The sequence below is a fragment of the Ptychodera flava genome, chromosome 20 (genome assembly GCF_041260155.1).
Source record: "Ptychodera flava strain L36383 chromosome 20, AS_Pfla_20210202, whole genome shotgun sequence".
Taxonomy (NCBI): Eukaryota; Metazoa; Hemichordata; class Enteropneusta; family Ptychoderidae; genus Ptychodera; species Ptychodera flava.
In genome coordinates this window covers 33,110,556-33,131,168 of record NC_091947.1, presented here as the reverse complement: position 1 = coordinate 33,131,168, position 20,613 = coordinate 33,110,556, and the positions used below count along the sequence as shown (strand labels likewise).

The 20,613-nt window shown below is 35.5% G+C and overlaps 1 protein-coding gene across 2 annotated transcripts in view; it reads left to right on the top strand.

The window, feature by feature from the left end:
• LOC139120716 (atrial natriuretic peptide receptor 2-like) overlaps window positions 1-20,613 on the top strand; it is a 57,803-nt gene that overhangs the window by 29,986 nt on the left and 7,204 nt on the right. For both annotated transcript variants that reach the window (XM_070685253.1, XM_070685252.1), the window contains exons 8-17: window positions 55-166; window positions 1,482-1,685; window positions 2,532-2,720; window positions 4,211-4,379; window positions 4,801-4,947; window positions 5,234-5,417; window positions 15,088-15,228; window positions 17,031-17,223; window positions 17,676-17,850; window positions 18,982-19,172. In XM_070685253.1, coding sequence (XP_070541354.1) covers window positions 55-166; window positions 1,482-1,685; window positions 2,532-2,720; window positions 4,211-4,379; window positions 4,801-4,947; window positions 5,234-5,417; window positions 15,088-15,228; window positions 17,031-17,223; window positions 17,676-17,850; window positions 18,982-19,172 — 1,705 coding nt within the window. The remainder of the gene's footprint in view (window positions 1-54; window positions 167-1,481; window positions 1,686-2,531; window positions 2,721-4,210; window positions 4,380-4,800; window positions 4,948-5,233; window positions 5,418-15,087; window positions 15,229-17,030; window positions 17,224-17,675; window positions 17,851-18,981; window positions 19,173-20,613) is intronic.

The following is a 20,613-nucleotide window of genomic DNA, read 5'->3' as shown; positions in this document are numbered from 1 at the left end:
CAAGCACTCACAATATCAGGTTCAATAATAAGAATGAAATTTTTCTGACTCTAGCTTCAGATACCATCGAGAAGCTGTAAGAAAGAGACAGTGGTTACTGAACCCAGATGATTTACAGTTGATTCCATCAGCTGCCGGAGCCAGTGATTTTACAGCGGTCAGTGGGGTAAGTCAAGACAAAAATCTTAAAGCAATATGACTTGTTACTGTACAGCAAATGATTTATTTTAGTTTGGCAAGTTAAGCAAATTGTGTCCTTCACATGAGCATGTCAACTGTTTAAGTTACTTTTAAAGCAATGATGAAGTAAATATGTACTTCTTTCAGTGATTAAGTAATTCAGTTCCTGGTAAATATACATAAAGTTGAAATAACATTTCATGGGCAAATTGAACTACATGTCTTTACAATACCATTTTAATTGGTTTAGATTATGCATGGAATTAAATGTGAACTGAGCAAACAGGAATTTAATTCGATAACATTTGAACCAGATTCATTCATATTTGGTTATACATGGCAATCTTTTGATATGTCAAACTTGCTAAATGTGCAATATTCAATGCATTTCTGTGATCATATTTGGCATGGATTGTAATATTGAAAATTATTTGGTGTGTTCATTTTGGAAATTTACAATGTCAAATGATTTAGTAAGATACCACTACTGTAAGCAGATCAGAGGGGATATGATGATGAATAAATCAATTTGATTTAGGATTGAAAGCAGAAGAAACGATATCTGTGGTAATACTGAAATAGTCAGAATTGATGTCCAAATTTTGGCCTGTCAGAAGTAATAGGGATAAAATACAATTTTGGGCAGCTGTGAAATACCTTGGAGTTAGAGGGAAGGAAATTATTTTGAGAATGTTCCAGATGCTGTGAGAATCAATTTTATCATTTATGAAGTGAGTGATAAAGTAACGTATAGCAGCTGGAACTTGTAAATTCAAATTGTACGGAAATTAACAACGTTGCTTTTTGACAAATTGTGACGTATAGACGTATACTAAAATAGTCCATCTGAACCACATGTTGGCAGCCTCTTATGCTTCAGCTTATGAGAATTCATGGATCTGCTTGATTTGATATTTCAGTCTAAATTTTTTTATTTCTTCATATTGCCCTCACATAAATACTAACCATAGAACTGTGAGAAACATAAATTATCTTTGAAGGGGAATGCATAAACTTTGTCTTTTTTCATGAATTTCAAGATTAGTAAAACAATGACAGGACTTGGTATTTGATCACCAAGAGTAAACAATCTTCATGGGATTCTGTAAAGTACTATCACTGTGTTTTTGTAATTTCATGATTGTCTTATTATCTATTGCAGGATGTAATTTCAATTCCTGAGGAACATTCTTTTAAAATGATTGAAGTCTGGATTATATTTCCATAGACATAATACCATTTTCACAAGTCACCAATAAATTTGACACCTGTTGGTAATGCATCTTGTCTTTGTTCTCTAGTTACAAAGCCACATTTCGAAGTTTAAACTGAATAGAAACATGAGTCACCCATCAGCAGTAAGTTCATTACAAGCAGTAAACAGAGGTTTCCATGGTGATTCAGATTTTGCGCTGGCTATCTACAATGCCCAGACTGTCGCCGTGAAAAGAATCCAGCTGAAGACCTTTACATTGACAAGTAATATGAAAAAAGAATTAACAAGGGTGAGAGTCATTACCAATTTAGAATCTTCTAGCGTGCATTTTGTTTACATCATCTTTGAATACATATAAATAAGGTAAACTGGTGTCAACGATGATAAATAAATTAAGTGACTGATGAACACCAGCTCAACATAAATGATTCATAGAAATTACAGGTTATGATATCGGAATTGATGTTTGTCCTAGATCTAGCCACCTGTTGTTAAACCAGATCTATATACACTCTTTAATAGTCAGATGTTTTACCCAAGTAAGCGTGATCTATGATGTCACTAAAAGTGTTTGACTATACAGTCACTCGTTGTCTTTTCCCATAGTATTTTATGATCAAAGACAAGGCCTCTGATTTTAGTTCATGGTCAATGGGTCATTATTGAAATTGTCAGTCATTAATCACCGATAAGTGTTTATAAACATTTATGAGTAATATCAGTGTCATTGATCTCTGATCAACCATGGTCACATGATACAAGATCATATAGTCACTTTGCTTATGACAGGCTCACCTATCAGATTTACAGCAAAACAGATTTAACAGTTTTATATATCCCATGATGCATTTTGGCAACTTGAAAGGCCTTAATGAAAATAGGAACGTTGATGGCCAAGATTGCATGTTCAGATATGAGATGAATTATATTCACTTCAATTCAAGACATACATACAAGATTTGGATTAACTTCTCAAGATGTGCGTATTTTAAATGCTATTTTATGTATACCCTCCACTCAACAAAACCCTCAGTGATCGGTTCAAACAGGCATATATGTGCATATTTGTGGTTTTTTCCTTCCTTCAAGGCTCTCCATTTTCATTTTTGTTTTGTATTTTCTTGCTTCTTTACAGATGAGGCAGATTACCCATGACAGTTTAAACCGTTTCATTGGCATATGTGTACCAGATCCCAAGATTAATGATATGCTGTACTACGTGACTGAATATTGCCCCAAAGGTTCACTTATGGATATCCTTGAAAACGATGACATCAGATTAGATATGACTTTCAAATTCTCATTCATGGAAGACTTGGCAAGAGTAAGTGTGACACACAAATATCAGTTTCAAGTAATTTTATGTTTTTAGTGTACCATTAATGGTTTTGGATTCTTTATTTATGGACCATTGGAGATTGCACATGTAGATGTGAAAATAAAAACTCAGTGAAAATAAAGAATGGAAATGGTAAAAGAGTTTGATCTGTGAACTGGTATTTTACAAGAAATCAGTATAAAAGAGTTAAATAGATAATGGTAAAAGTACTGTATTTGCATGGTTCAAAAGAAGCCCAAAAACTTGTCATACTTGATTGTTATTAAATGTAATCATGAAACGTCAGGAGTATATTCAAAACTTTTTTTGTGTGTTAAGATTACAGTGTACCAGGAAGGCACTGATGATTTCAACTTGAAATCTTGCAGAGAGATGTGAAGCCGTGATGTGTTTCAAGAATCTTACTGTGGTGTCCAAAAAATGTAGAAATTGTCTGTAATGCCTCTCAGCTATAAACAATAGCCATAACATGTGTCTGGCAAGATGCCAATTCACTTCAAAGCTTTTCTCGAGTATCATTTTTATCAGCTCTATGCGTATGTGTTCATGGAAAACTTCAATGGTCATGACTTTTGATTATTTTTTCAGATAATTTTTGTTTGAGAGAACAAGGAAATTTTCTTCTTCTCCCCTGACTGCCTGTAGTATGTTTAAGGTATAATTGATTGTGCCTCGGGACAGTTTGTGGACTCTCAAATTTTTACAATATTTCTCTGATCTACCGCTTGTTTGGGCTTATTTTAAAGCTTTTGACATAAGGAAGATTTTCATGGTATTTGGTTTTTGAAAATCGAAACTTTCATTTTTCCCCAATAGAGTTATTACAGGGTTGGAAGCCATTTTGAGTTTCCAATATTGCTCAGTGTTTGGTAATTTGTTTCTCTGGTCTCAAACTTTACACGGTGACCCCTGATTTATAATCTTGATTTGGTAAGAGAAGGGTTAAAAGTGTCATTTAGGAATGTTTGACCATAAGCTTAAGGCTTTCACTTTTGAGGCGCATACTACCTTAAAGACAAACAAACTGATATTTTTAATAGGCAGTTACAATTCACAGTACTATAGCTTTGCTAACACAACACCTTGTGTAAAAATGCAATGATTCTCATGACAGTTTACTAATGTACAGTCTAAAATAAAATTCATGAACAATAACATGGGATATCACATACATGCTGTGTGGATAAGTCTTAGACTGGGTATTGTGGCATGATTTACTCAGTAGATTGAGAAGTAGATTAAGAAACTCTGTCTCATATACTGGACAAAAGAAAGAAAAGAGTTTAAAAATAACAGCTAGAGGAACTCAAAGAAAAGTTTTGTTTCAAATTGCTGCAGATGGGATTTGATGATATTTGTCACAAGAGAAACATTTCTCCGTTTTTCACCATATTTCTTGAATGTGGAAGTCTGATATTGGCTCTGTGCAGACATTGCTGACACACAGTCTTTGGTTTGATTGATTTCTTTCACAGGGAATGTATTATTTACACAGCACTGAGATCAAATCACATGGCATGTTGAAATCCAGTCTATGTTTGATAGACAGCCGATGGGTTCTAAAAGTTGCCGACTATGGCCTCATAGCAGATGAGATTGACAGAAAACGAGCAGCAGAGAAAGAAAATGAGGCAAGATTTAGAGGTAACTAAGTTAGAACAAAAAGATTCTTTGGTAATGGCTGTTTTCTAATGTTTGCTTATTAGCATGTTTTGATTGTTGTTGGGAAGTAAAAGGTTTGGATCTATAACTCATTGATCTAATTTTGATGCTGGTAAAAATTCATAGATGCTTCGTAAATTGATAGAAAAATGCGCTTAATTGCGATATTAGACATACAGACAACTAGGAAAGCAGCATTATTTATTATGCACTGTTGTTGTGTGTTAATTCTTTATTATTGACAACATTTTTTTCATTCTAATTAATTGGCAGAGCCTTCTTTTATGTGTGTCAGTATTTGCCAATATTGCATATTTGAAGTGCTCTAATTGCATGTAAGTTTCCTGTGTAGGGTAGAGCTGACATAGTAAGCTCACATTATCAATTTCCAATGTAAATGCAGGAATGTTATGGACAGCACCAGAATTGCTAAGGAAAGAATGTCCAGCCAAGGGAAGTCAGAAAGGTGATGTGTATTCCTATGGAATTATACTGCAAGAGATTTTAACAAGGACTGGGCCCTATCCAACTTGTGAAGGATCACCCAAAGGTAGGGATTCAAAATGAAACAGTGACATTTCCCACCACTCAGCTGCCACCACCAATATCATTATATGATAAAATTGAATTGTTGTTGAAAAAATTGTTGTAAGGCAATTATCTCACTAAAACTGCTATTCACTTGCACCCACTTGCTTCAAATGATACATGTAGGGCTAGTTAATGTCAACCAGCCAGCAATTGGTAACAATGTCAATAGGTAATAGTGTATAGATAGACTTGGTTGATCTGACAAGTATACAATAATAATGTTCACTGATTCCTTGGTTTTCTAGATATTATAAGAAGAGTGATGAAAAGAGAAGACCCACCATTCCGTCCGTCAATCATGATTGAGAGTCATCTTGACATCACACCGGCATTGATATCACTCATGTCACATTGCTGGGAAGAAAAGCCAGAGGACAGACCTGATTTCTATGCTGTGAGACAGAAATTGAGAAGCATAAACAAGGGAAAGTAAGATGAGAAGTTTTCCTCATATGCAAATTTCTTTACCTTTTAATAGGGTGTGAATCTGAAAAGAAAAGATTTTATCTCAAAAATTTGGATTTGTCTCAAAAATTTTGTCAAATGATCAAATATGTACACATCAAATATATGAAAATATACGCAGGCACTTATCATACTTTACTGATGCTGAAAGTCTGATGTTTTGTTGTGTACCAGCCAAGCTTCTTGAAATCACCCAGATTTCTTTAATCGCCCGAAGCAGTTTGACCATAATCATCAATCGCCAAACTTAGTCAGAGTGACCATCATATCAACTTTTATTCTTGTTTAAAAATGAAACCCAGATTTCCTTTGATATATCTCAAGATGATATGCCTATCAAAAATAGATTCTCCCATAATTAGTTAAAAACTGATGTATACCAGACATGAATTAAGTTAATTTATATATTTTTGTCTCAGAACAGATACTCTTTGGAAATATATCACAGTATCTGCATGTATTTTGATAGTTTGCTGTTTACATGTATTTTCATGGGATGGCCTTTAGAATGTTAAATATTACTGATGTGAAAATTTCAGTCAATCATATTATATTTGATGATGACAGGAAAAAATATTTACTCATATTTAGCCAGCTAATTATTTTAGATACATACTTAAAGCATAATCTTGTCACCCATGTCTTCGACCTAAATGAAAGACAGGATTCAACTGTGTGTGATTGTCAGAGCTGTGTCATATCAAAGAATTACGTGGCATCGTTACCATTTTTAGTGGTGCGGCATAGCAAATCCATTGTGCATTTTGTGATAAAAGCACCAAACTTGGCTGAGATGTGTCTTAATATATGTTAAACAAATTCAGATACCGAGCCACTGAAAATCTGTTGAAGCGTTGCCATGGCAGCCATTTTTCAAAATGGCCGCCAGACAAGGTATTTTTCACCTAGTAAACGTCAAGTGCAGAATGCGTTGAGTAATTTTTGTTGCATATTTTCAATTAGAAACTATGGGAAGAGTGATTTGCAACTTTTTCATTTTCTCTTCATCGCCTGACTTGTTAAACGGGTAAGTACAGACAAAAACACAATTCTTGTGCATAAAATGCACGGTATTAGATCCTATCAAAGAACGACACTATGTCAGCAGTCAAGAAATATTATTCCGTAGGCTAGAGGGGTCTACATGCACCTCTAGGATAACAAAGCTGTATTTATAGAAGCTTGGGATCCCCAGAATGCGAAATAAAATTTTATCAGAAAAAATAAAGGGATGCAATAACTGTTACAGTCGTGTTTTGAAGAGTACTGCAAAATCACCATTTTGCGCATACCCACGTGCATTTTTCTGGTAGTACTTATAAGTCATCTGCTAAGCTTTTTTAACATAACCTGACTTGTTGTGTATCGTAAGAATGGAAATTTATTCCTCTTTAAAATGACACATGTAATATATAATATCTTCAATAGATTATTTTATTAAATAGGACCAAAACTTACCCGATACCCCAGAGTTTGCTCTGCAAAGAAAACAGGTCAGAAAAGCCAGCGCACGGCATATTGGCTCCGCGCACCTGGCCTTGGCCATTCTTTGCCCTGCAATGCAAATTATAGTGAATCTCAAATTTTACAAATGTTTTACCTTGGCATAATACAAAAGGCAATGCTTCGTATGATATCTGTTTTATTTGCTACAGGGACATGTTAATCATGTGAAATAGACTTTTGACATAAAAAAATATTGGGATGCTATAGCTCTACCGATCATATTTTGAAGGGTACCGCAAAATCACAGTATTGCCAACTCGAATACGTTTTCGATAAACCTGTCTTCTTTTAAGTCATCTGCTGAGCTTATCTTTTAATATAACAAGGCTTATAGGGTAGCATTGGAAAGTAATTTTATTCTTCTTTCAGATGAATTATTGTAATATGCAATATCTTCCATAGTTTTCATAAAATATGACCAAAACTTACCCCATAACCAAAACTTTATATTACAAATTACTGTCACTGCTTGCCTCAAATTCTACTAACTTGTACCTAAACATATTACAAAGGGCAATGCTTTGTATGAAATCTGTTTAATTTGCTATAAGAATATGTCAAAATGTGAAATAGGCTTTTAACATCAAAAATATTGGATGCAATGGCTGTTACAGTCATGTTCTGAAGGGTACCTTAAAGTCAAAGTATTGTGAATCGCATCTTTTTGTTAAGCATGCCTCCTTTTAAGTCATCTGCTGACCTTATATTTTAACATAACCTGGCTAGTGGGGTAGCATTGGAAAGTAATTTTATTCTTCTTTCAGATGACATATTGTAATATGCAATATCTCCACCGTTTTTATAAAACATGACAGACCAAAAATTACCCCACACCCCAAACTTTATTCAAAATTAATGTCACTGCTTATCTCAAATTCTACAACCCTTTCACCTAGACATACAATAAAAGGCCATGTCTTGTATGAAAACTCTTTATTTACTACTGGGACACGTCACAAATATGAAATAGACTTTCAACAGAAAAAAAATAAGTCATGTTTAGAAGGATGTTTTGAAATCACGATTTTGAGACTCACTAACATTTTTGTTAACCAGTCTTCGCTTAAGTCATATGCCGAGCCTAACTTCTACATAACCTGGTTTATGGGGTTTCATTAGTAAACCGATTTATTCTTCTTTTAGATGATATATTGTGATATGCAATATCCTTTACAGTTTTCATGAAATAGGACCAAGACTTACCCAATACCCCAAAAGACATGAACCTTTAAAGGGAAGATAATATGATTTAGTAGCCATCGGGATCATATTTGGGGGAGTACCAAGATATGGCAAAATTTCCTGAAACATATATTTTTTATCAAACACACCTTTATGAAAGTAGTAAGCCAAAATCATAGTCACGGATGATCTCAAAATATCATCAACATCGCATATTAAAGTTCTTGTTTCAAGTTTGCTTTGTAAGATTGGACCTAAAGATTTCTTATCCGACAATCTAATTTATAGATTTTGGTAGAGAAATTTTTTGAAAACTAAATCATGGCGTGCGTTCTACCAGCTGTAAAGGAGATGAAAAAAGAAAGGCATTCTACTGAATTATACAACCAACTGATTGAGGAGCAAGGTGCGGAATTGTGCCTTCATAGGTTTTGTTTGCTAAACTGTATGTAAAGTCTATTTGGCTAAACTAGCTTTACACGAAAAGCACAGCCTTCATTAAGTATTTTTCCTAGATATGTCCGATATTTAGTCGATTTAATCATCGTTTCTAAACTTTATAAATTAGCTCAGGTTTAGCTGGGCATTCTTCAGTAAAATATTTCCAGGATATATACGATGTTGAGCAGATCTAATTATCGCTTATGATCTTTAAGAATTAACTCAAGATTGAAAGGATTTTCTATAGTTTCAAAGCATGTATCTGATACGCAGTCGATCTAACTATTGCCTCTGATTTTTATAAAGCAGCTCAAATTTAGCTACGCTGACATGTTCAAAACGTTCAAAATTTGGGAATAACTTTGCTGTAATTGTATATCACTGAATGTGCAATTTGTTTTTTGTGAATACTGAACTACGTAAACTCTCTGAGGTTTATGTTCAATCTCAGAAGTGTCGTTTAAACTGGTCTTAGCCTATGTAAACACCATGGAAAGGAATAAAATACTCGCCAGCTGACAAGCCTTAATAACTTTGGTACCCCGTTTTCGCATTTGAAAAACAAATTATGTACTATCAAGAAATTAGTACCAAAATATACGATGTTCAAAATATGATGGGCATGAATCTATATTTATGCAATAGACAATTGACGTGACGTTAAAATAACTATTAAACTAATTTGTAAATCATGAAATTTATATCAAATTACACAAGATCAGTTTTATGTTAAATGAATTACGAAAAGTAATGTATAAAACATAATATATTTAGCCAAAAAATAATATAAAAATATGTTCGTGTTCTCCACGTGGTCAAATTTTAAACGGCGCCACTAATTTACTAATTGTAGTTTACCTGATAAATCTCTAACATTGACAATTATGGGGATATATAAGAGATTTTCCCAAAAATGTTAAAACTTTAAGATTTTGTACAGTAAATAGTATTATGTTTTTTGTATGTAGGCCTACGTATGATGTAGATGAACGAGAGTGAGAGATTTGGTTAAATCCCCTGCACAATTTTCCATGTTAGGAATTATGATCAAGAACGCTCTGCAAAACTCGTCAATGGCTAATTATAAAGTTTAGAAACGATAATTAGTATGTCAAAATATTACACAATTCAACTTTGCACTCAAGAACACCCCATCCATTGGCAGAACATGGGACAGGCTGCTCTTACACTTGGACACTTCATACCCTCCCCTCCACAGCCATGGCCAGTCTAGGCCAATAGTTTGCAAACCCTGGTCTGTGTCGCACGTGTGATGCACAAGTACCAGCTACAAACCTAAAAATATATAACACTGGTGCATCAACGATTACGAATAAGAATAAAATAAAAAAACTCTGAACAGTACCTACTGAGAGTCTACTTACACAGATCAGCTAACAGCTGCTCATCGTCAAAAAACATTAAAATTTACAATTTTGAATCTTCCATTTAGGCCTTTTGGCAGCCATATTGTCAACAATTTTATTAAGAAACCGCTTTTCTGAGAAAATTAAATAATGAAACAATAAAAAATGCAAATAGAAATCTTAATATGCATTTATGATGGTAAAACATTCACTATTCACAACAGAATCATCCGTAAAAATGTACCTATGGAATTTTACAGTAATTGATGATCGCTCTGTTTAAAAATGGCCGCCTTACCAGAACGAGGCTCTATGCTTAAGGGCTTGGTATCCAATTGATTTTAAAACAATAAAAATATGCAAATAGTAATCTTAATGGGCATTTATGATGGAAATACGTCCACTATTCAGTTCGTTACCACTCTAAATTTGGAGGGTCGTTTTCGAACGACTGCGCATGCCCAGATCTCAACTCGACTACGTCACTAACTTCGATGTCTTCGTGTTTTGATTTTGACATCGGCTAATTTCGGCCTTTGTTTTAACGCTATGCAAGGCCAAGTAAGGAAAAATTCGGTCGTGGTTAACCTCGTGACTAACCTCACTACAACATCATGGCAGCAAGAGAGCATGATAAGTCGTAATTTGCCAACTTTTTGAGCTTTCTGTTTGACGTAGTGCGATCGTGACCTCAATGTTTTCAGTATCGGCAGTGACAGGTCAAGCACCTGCAATTCAAAAATGTCCCATTTTCGCGTACTTATGTGTTTGTGAGCAATGTCATTCAAGTTATTGAATCGATAAATATAGATGAACAAAGGATGGCAGTTTCATTCACCTACGTTGATGGGGGACGTTGGGGGACATTTTTGAAAATCGGTTACCCTTCCAAATTGTCTATTCGTTTAGCCTGGTCAAGCCAGCGAAATTGATGATCGCCGAACTGTGGATGGATCAAAGACTTTGGAAGTGAAGATTTTTGATAAAGAGCTATGTTTATTGACTGAATGTTTCCAAGTTGTCTTTCCCGGGGTTGAGGCATTTATAAAACTTCATAAGATTATTTCCAAATACCCCACATTAGGGTAGTACGTGGGTAGGGTTGACATTGACTCCGTACTTTCCACTGTCCTTATAAAGTTAAACCACATCTTAAATATGTTAAGCTTCAGCATGCTCGAGATACAGGTTTTAATACAGATACACTGCTGTTAGTCAAACACGTGTATGTCACACATTCAGAACCGACCTAGACACATTGGGCACGGAGTGAAATCAGTTACTTTGCACGTCGCCTTCAAGTTCAACTTAATTCGCATTCCGAAACTTCATCATTACAGTACATACAGTGATAATACCAATGAATTGTCCCCGGGAATTTACCAATGAATGGGCGCTCAGTTATGAACACGGACGAAAATGTACGGCAAAGCGAACATTGAGGTCTAAATCAGCTTGAAATTGGTATGTAAACAACCTAATTACCCGATTCCAACTCGTCCGATTCCAACTCGCCCGATACCGACTCGCCCACAGTTGCGAGTGGAGTGATACGTACCGGCCGCCGCGTACTATGCATATAATAATTGGAACTTCCAATTATTATATGCATAGTACGCGGCGGCCGGTACGTATCACTCCACTCGCAACTGTGGACTCGCCCGATGCCAACTCGCCCGATACTATTTTGCAATATTTATGAGTACTTGGTACATAAAAAAAGTTTTATTTCTTAAAACAGCTACAACAAATATTTCTAACATTGAGAACCATAGGTGCGGCTAGGGCTTGAAATATGTGCCAACGCGGAAAAGTTTTTATTTTGCGAATTTCATGTTTTGCAAATCTCTTGAAAGAATAAATTTCGTTCGGTTTCTTTACGTATAGGGAAAGTTACTGCAGTTACTGGCTCATGTCTTTAGGAACAGTAGGACCGTCTTTTACGAGTTACTGGCTCGGCATGAAAATAGCTGGCCTCTAGCTCTGCATGGCAGGGCTGTGTGTTACCGGCGTTATACGGCCTCCCACCACATGGGCAGAGCTAGCTGGCCTCGGGCCATCGGGTTTGCGTACATGGAATCTACAACTACATCTCAAACAACGAGCAACTTGGCATCGGGCGAGTTGGAATTGGGCAAGTTGGTTCTGGGCGGGTTGGGAAAGGTGCGAGTTGACTGTAATTCTTTACCCGGCTCACGGGTGGAGGGACCGTGCCCGGCTGCACTGTGGCCGGTCATCGTCCATTTCCGCGTCAGATAACGTAGGCAACACGTACGTACATAGATTCCCACTGTAATCTGTTTGATGCATTCTGGGATTGAATACGCATGCGCATATCAAAGTTCACCGAGGTCATCCAATCTGCGATTGCGCAAACGACCCTCCAAATTTAGAGTGGTAACGAACTGCTATTTATGGAAGACCGGTCACGACATGCGACATGCGACCTGCGACTTCAAAACTGCGACCTGCGTCCTGCGAGTTTGAAACATACGACCTGCGACTTCGGCATTTAGACCAAGGCGTAGGCCTAACCTGCGACTTCACAACAGCGACCTGCGTCCTGCGTGTTTGTCAAACTGCGATATCAGTCTTGATTTGTTCGCACCATTGCTCTGAACACGAGCCTGAAAAACACGAGGGACACCATTGCACTATATTAAAACAGCCGGTTTACCGCATTCTCGCGACCAGAGCATTATTTTCGCACCGCTGGCCTACGCAAAAATCGGCCAGCGAAAGAATTCAACCAGCGATAGAAGTGCGTGAAGCTGTGACGGTAGAGAATTCCACAAACGAAGAGCACAAATTTATTTTCCTTCTTACGAAAGGCAAACCGATCTGAAATAATGCAATAGCAATAGGGTTTTAAACGTCTACATCAGTGTTTAATAGTTTCTGGAACTTTTCTGCCTACATGATCTAAAATATTATATACACACAAAAAATAATATGTACATATTATAGTATGTACATATTAGGCTTAAAGACTGAAAATAGGATTGTAGGAGGGTTTAATTATGTCCTGTTTTACAGTTTTAACTCGCGTTATCTATAAAGAACTTGAGTCGGTCTCTGGCTATTCATGGTTAGCAAATATGTTTGCACTTCTGTCAATATCAGTATTATTTTAACTGCTTTACTTTGCATATGTTATTTGTGTAGACAAATGTAGTCCGAAGTTAACAAGTAAGAATATTTTTATTTTTCCAACTGAACAAAAGTTGGATCAATTCGATTTTTTGACGAAAAGTAAAAATGAAATTAGACGAAAAGATGGCAACATCCGATGATCAATCACTAGAGAATTGGAACAAAACTGGAAATGTTAGAAAATGAACGACAATAACTGAAAATTCGAATGTTTGCAATGACACTGACGCAGTTATGATACAGGGGGGACAACTGATGAATTAAACAGACAGCTAGATGGTTATACCACAGTGAAATGAGGATAAATACCAGAGATTTCTAAAAATCAAAAGTTTGTCGATAACATAAGGAAAGAAGCGAGGTAAGGCAGACGAAGAATATCTAAAATAATTTGAAATTAAATAAGGCCTAAACATATAAATGCCTATCACGTAGCATATTATTTTCCATGCATTAACACGGACTGTCAACATTTCCGTCATAAAATTATCTCTCCAGATGAAAATGAGTGAACTGGTGTGTACATGAATTGAGTTTTGCCAGACTTGGTGAACGATTTACCAAAGCGAAAGCAATGGCTTATTAATTGATCGATGTTGAACGTTAAATCTCCTTTCCACGTTTTACCCTTTGAGCACTGTAATTTTCTCCCACCAAAATTTTAGTGCAAAATTTTACCAATTGTATGATTTTTCTGTAATTTTTTGATAATTTTGGACCAAATCGACATCACATTTCATTGGCTACAGGTTTTTCCCAATTTTTTTGCAAAAATTGGAGAAAAATTGACAGGGGTTTATTATATAAAGGGGACAAAAATAGACTTTGGCGCTCAAAGGATTAAAGTTCACGCAAGACGCCTCCAATCTAATACTGAGGAAAACACCATGAAACGTTACGTGTTGTTGTCGCATGTCGCAGTTGTGAAGTCGCAGGTCGCAGTTTGACAAACACGCAGGTCGCAGTTTTGAAGTCGCAGGTCGCATGTCGCATGTCGTGACCGGTCTTCCATACCTATTCCTACAGAATCATCCGTAAAGCAGCAACTATGGGATTTTATAGTGACTGATGGTCGCCATATTTAAAAATGGCCGCCAAACCAGAACGAGGCTCAACCTGTGGTGGCTCGGTATCCAAATTGATTTATATTATGATAATCTACATTCCTACCAATTTCATGCTTTTATCACAAAATGCACAATTGTTATGAAAATTTTGGTTATGCCGCACCACTATTTCAGTAATATCAGCGGAAATTTCAAGTATATGATAAATGTGCTTGGTACAGTTTTCAATTATATGTTCAAGAAAGCAGATAAATAATATTGAGATATATGTTCAAATAATTTACAAATGTATTTGCCAGTGTTAGAAGTGCCACGAGTTGAATAATGACTAGAGCGAGTCCATACATCATGTAAAGAACTCAAGTCAAGCTGTGAACATATGATCAAAGCTATGAGGTGTTCCATCTTACTTGGACTAGCTGTTGATAGTATTGGTCTGTCAGGATCAAATACACCAAATAAGGATAACACTTGGCAAACTGCCAAGCCAAGGCAAGCCTTAGGCAGACCATCTAATCAAAATCAATTCATCGGTGGTATTTTTTATGATACAAATTAAAAATAAAATTATATGTATCAAATTAAAGTCAGGCAATATTATTGTTTTCATTTTCAGATCTGTTTTGAAAAATAATCAACACTTTCAAATTGAGAACAAGGGTTATGGTTTCTTGATCAGTTTGACACTTCAGGCAGATCAAATTGTACTTTGAGAATTTGGTTGATATATAGATTTGCTTTTTATCAGAATTTCTATGCCATATTGAAATTATAGAATATTGAATCAAAAATACCAATGATGATAATTTCAGAATTTAAAGAGCTTTCTTCTGATAATAACATCTTACAGCAGGAGATCACTTCTCTGTGATCAATTTCAGTTGAAATCCCTAAATCTTTCATCTTGTCACTTCACAGGAAGAGAGGTTTAATGGATAACATGGTGCTGATGTTGGAGAAGTACACGGAAAACTTGGAAAGCATTGTAGCAGAGCGTACTTCACAGCTGGTGGAGGAGAAAAGAAAAACAGACCAACTACTTTACAGGATGCTGCCAGCGTAAGTATTGGTTTATTTCATGTAGACCAGACCTAGCCTTTAGTGGAGTTGTAATGGTTTCTTGACTCTTTCAGTAAAGGTTCGATTTGATTTCGATTTGTAGCAATGCCAGCAGAATACATTCAATGATGAAACCAATGTAAGTGTGTAGGACTACTGATAAAACATAAGTCAAAATCAGAAAAAACACCGTAATTCACCCAGCTGCTCAATTTTCATGATCGTACTGCCCTGTCATTTTGTTGATGTCTGTATGTAGGGGGTTACTCTTGAGGATGTGTCTGCATCAATGAATTCAAACTAATGGACAGTCAGGTCCCTCAAGCTAATGATATTACTTTTGGTGCAAAATTTGACCCTTGACCCTCATCAATGCATCATTGCTATGGTGACTGAATGTGTGTAATGCCAGATTTAATTAAATTTGGCATTTCAGATTTTAAAATTTATTGTTAATTCCATGTCTGAAACGGAATACACTCAGTGTAACTTTTTACAATGTTCACTACTGAGGAAAGTTTTCAAATACTATGTTCTGTTGAAAGTGTGCAAAATGTTTTCCTGTATTTGTACCTGAAGTAGAAAATAAATATATCAACAAACAAATAGAGATTGCTCAACAATAGCAGTGATATAGAAACTTTGACCAAGTTTAAATTACACTAAACAGGAAATAAAAATAGTTTTGCAAGATTGAGTTCTTTTTCTTCACTGAAATATTCAGGTGTGTATAAAATACACTGCTCATACAGTTGGATTTAAGTCCATATGTAAATGACTGGGTGACTAACATCACATGTAGTCTTTCATTGCAAGAAAAAGGAAATGCCACAGTCCGTGGCAAATATAGTTAATATAAGCCTCGTTGTGATATGCAATCTTCATGTCATGAAAAGTTGACAGAAAACAGCTTTTAGTGTTGAGACTGTACATATCCCAGCAGGAATAGGATCACATAGCACAGTGGGAATCTCACCATATTGGTATGAATGTTAGTTTAGAGAATGTCCTTCGGAAACATATAATAAAGCAAACAGGTGACCTTGTAAATTATCATGAAGTATTTTGTACAGTGTCACTTTGATGAAATGAATTGCCCACTGTGCTTTGGACAGAGGGTAAATTATTGTTAGGAGTGATATAATACATTGATTACATGACAAGTGACTCAGCGATCACAGGTAATCCAGTGTGTGGGGTCTGAAACACAGGGTTATGATATACAGTCAGTAGCCCTGGTGATAAGCTAGTGTAATTAACTGTCCTCTGGAAACAGACGCAACTTGTAGAGTCTCCCTGTCTGAACAGAATTGTTTGTTGACACTCTGTTTCCTCATGCCCATTTAAAACAGATTAGTCTTGTATTATGGAGATAAACTGTAGATTTCGTAATGTTGACTTGGCAGAATAAGTCATTCATTAGAGTGGAAGAGTATAATTTAAATTGTCAACAATGGAGTAGTTGTCTAAAAGTACAACTATCTGCCTATATCTTTTCATCATAATTCACAAGGGACAAGAGCTGTTCACATTATCTGAAGGAAAAAGGTCAATAGTTTGATCAGACGACGTCCAAGGCACACCTGTCAAATACCAATGTACACAGTGTTTTAAACAGAAACAAGAGAATGTCTGATAGAATTGTCATGCATCAGAGGAATTTGCAACACAGTGACCAAATAATCAATGCATGAGATGCAGCATCCTTTGTCATCAGTAAGAGATGTTTCAAATCACCTGAATCCAATGTTTCTCATTACACTCAGTCACTTTAGACCCTGATAAACATTTCATTTACACAGACCTGTTGCCGAGCAATTGAAAAGAGGAAGCCCAGTGGTCGGAGAATATTATGAACAAGTTACAATTTACTTCAGTGATATAGTTGGTTTCACTACGTTGTCTGCAGCAAGTACACCCATGGATGTTGTTGATTTTCTAAATGATCTGTATATATGTTTTGATGACATCATCAGCCACTTTGGTGTGTACAAGGTCAGTAACTTTGGTGTGCACTTTTGGTTAAAGCTATTTAAATAACAATGTACTTGTGTGTGTGTGTGTGTGTGTGTGTGTGTTTGTATTTGGGCACTTCAGTATGTGTATCAGTGTTTGTCTATACCTCTTCAGCAAAATTTGTAATCTTCATCAGGATACCATCTGCTTATGAGCTGTCAAATGCTTTGCGGTATTAAAGATGGAGCTGAAATGTACTGTGGGACAAGAATCTATCAAAATTACAAATAGTGCTGAAAATTCAAACATGTACAGTGTATGGTTTTATGACCTGAACCTGTTTAGTATTCTTTGTAAAATTTACTCTACTCTGTGTCATTTAAACATATCTGTCTAAGACATTCAAATAAATTACAAAACAGGTTTTAGAATGATAACCCTGATAGGTAATTTTGAAAGCCTTAGTGAAAGTATGAATGTATGTCTTTCAGATTGAGACTATAGGGGACGCATATATGGTTGTATCGGGTCTTCCAGAGAGAAATGGAAACAGGCATGCTGGAGAAATTGCAAACATGGCATTATCCATTCTTGATGGTGTCCGACATTTCACCATCAGGCACAGACCTAAAGATAAACTTCAAGTCAGAATAGGTATTAATTCAGGTAAGTTTGTCATAGCACAAAATAAAAACAAAATTGTTATCATCTTTGATTCAAGTGTACTAGCCCATCATTGAGTCACAAGGTGGTCTAATCATCAACTTGACCTTGATGCTGGGAAATCTAGATCGCAGCTTGATTCAATCTGCATACATGTATACTTGAAAATTCAGAAGTAAATATCAGTCAGCCGTCAGGTTGAAGTCAGGTGGACCAACTGGTCTTGATGAAATTCACTTTGAAGTGTGGGCGCTGACTTATTTATGAACTCTGCTGTCATCTATTTGACACCAAGTCAGAACTTGTATGTTTTAGTAAAGCAGATTGATGAGGCTGTTTTGAACCTGTTATCTGAAATGAACTCCACCGGACTCTGTCCTGATAAGGCTAGGGTGACAAAATACTCTTGTTCCGTTATGCAGATCCATTGTTTAGGCGTGTCATGGAATATGGCCATGATTTGGACAAAGTGTAACGCTAAATGCCAGAAAAAAAGGCTTTGAACTCACTAAGCTAATACAATATTTGATTGTTTGACAATTTGGTTGTTCAACACCTATTAGTAGTTGACAGCTATATTTGATTTTAGATAGTAGTGTTTATCACCAAGTTTCAACAGTGTTTCTACTCAATATTCTTCAGTATCACATGATCATTTTGATCAATGAACTGATTGGTGTTTTTGTAGAAGTGAAAATGTATTCACGTATTACATGTAAAACTTTTTTCTCATTTACTGACCAGATCAAGCGTAATGAATGATGAGAAATACTTTCATAGTCCAATTAGAAAGTTTATATTTTTCAACTGATGGACAAAAACATTTTTAGATACATATTTATCCTGTCATGCATTACACCATCATCTATGTTTATACAAAGATGACCAGTACCTTATCAAGACTATCTGCAACTATTTTTAAACTTACTTTACAAGTTATCTTAAAACAACACTTTGGTTGATTATTGGTCATTACTCATTATCTATGTCCATTTCGGAGAGTGTCATGAAACTTAAAATTAACATCATTAAATATGCTTAAACTGCTGTCTTCAGCTTTGCAGATAAAAATATTTGATATTGAATCAATTGTGTTGTATCTGTTCTCTGTGTTCTGTTGTTCATCATGGACAGGGCCAGTTGCTGCAGGTGTGGTGGGTTTGACAATGCCAAGGTACTGTTTGTTTGGTGATGCTGTCAACACAGCGTCCAGAATGGAATCCCATGGTGAACCACTAAAGATACACATAAACAACACAACAAAGACTATTTTGGATGAGTTAGGAGGCTACATCACTCAATGCAGAGGAAAGCTTAATATCAAGGTAAATAAAGGAAGAAACTGATGTGTGACTTGATACTGTTCTCAATTTTCCCCTTGCCAACTTCTATGAGGCTTTGTATGCATCACTGACAATACAAGAACAGCTACATTGTCATCAAGTCAAGTGTTGAAGGTAGTATGCCCCTCAAAAGTGACAGACCTAAATTTTTGCTCAAATTTTCCTCAAGAAATATTTCAAACGTTCTCTTTCAAAATCAAGAATAAAAATCGGGGGTCACCTTGCAACTTTTGGTACTAGGGAAACAAATTACCCAAGATTTACTGATATTTGAAATTCAAAATGCCTGCCATTCCTGTGTTAATTCTAGTGGGAAAATAATATTTACGATTTTCAAAAATCTAAGATGGTGAAAAGTTTTCTTACACCAAGAGCTTTAAAGCGAACCCTCACAAGTGGTAGATCAAAAAAAATTTGTGAAAGTTTGAGAGTTTGAATATCTGACGGTCTCCAAGGCGCATTCTACCTTAAGAGTTTTAAAACAGAATGCCCTGCAGAAACAAGATTTTTTATTTTCAAAACATGATTCGTTTATACTCTAGTGCTTGTATTGAGGAATTTTGAAACATGGTGAAAATAAGCTTTTCACATTTTTAATTTTTAAGAAATTAGAAAATTAATATTTTTCCGTGGAGCTAACACAGAGAAATTGGTTGCATTTTCAATTTCAAAGATTTGGCAAAATTAAGGATATTGGATTCTTTTCTCATATCAAAAAAATTGCACTGAGACTTGATGTTTGTTGTAGATATGAAAAAAAAATATTTTGAAATTGTTTTAGCAAATCCTGAGCAAAAGTTTGGAACTTTTCAGTTTTGAGCTGCCTGTCATCACTTTTAAAATAATTGAAGAGTGTGAAATATCAGAGTACATGACACTGCGATATCAACCAAATGCAGATGACAAAATGACAAATCAGAGTATGATTCTTGTGAAGTCAAACATTTTTGGTATTCTGCATGATAAAAAATGAGAATTTTCTGTCAGCTAGGTGAAATAAGAGATTAGTAAATGTTAGAACTTGTACCTAGGATACGCTTAATTCTGTTACATATCAGATCTGTACAGTTCACAAAAACTACACATCATGAACATCAAATAATTGTCAGTAAATGGTAAAATAGGAATAAATTATTTGTGTATATTATGTCTATTTACATACAGGTTACTTGTTTTAAAATGTCATCTTTCCTCAGGAAAAAGTCTCTTCAAATAAATTACCATCTGTGATGTATGATCCCATATACGTACAAGCATGTCACGTTTCTTTCAAAAATGTAATTTGATTTGGATGAGTATAAGACTTGAAATTAATTCTGTGTTTGTAAAAGGACATTTCCATTTCTGAATCTGCATAAAAAATTGGGTAATCAGAAACTGCAATTGTAAGTCAACTTATATTTCTTATAAAGATATGACATAG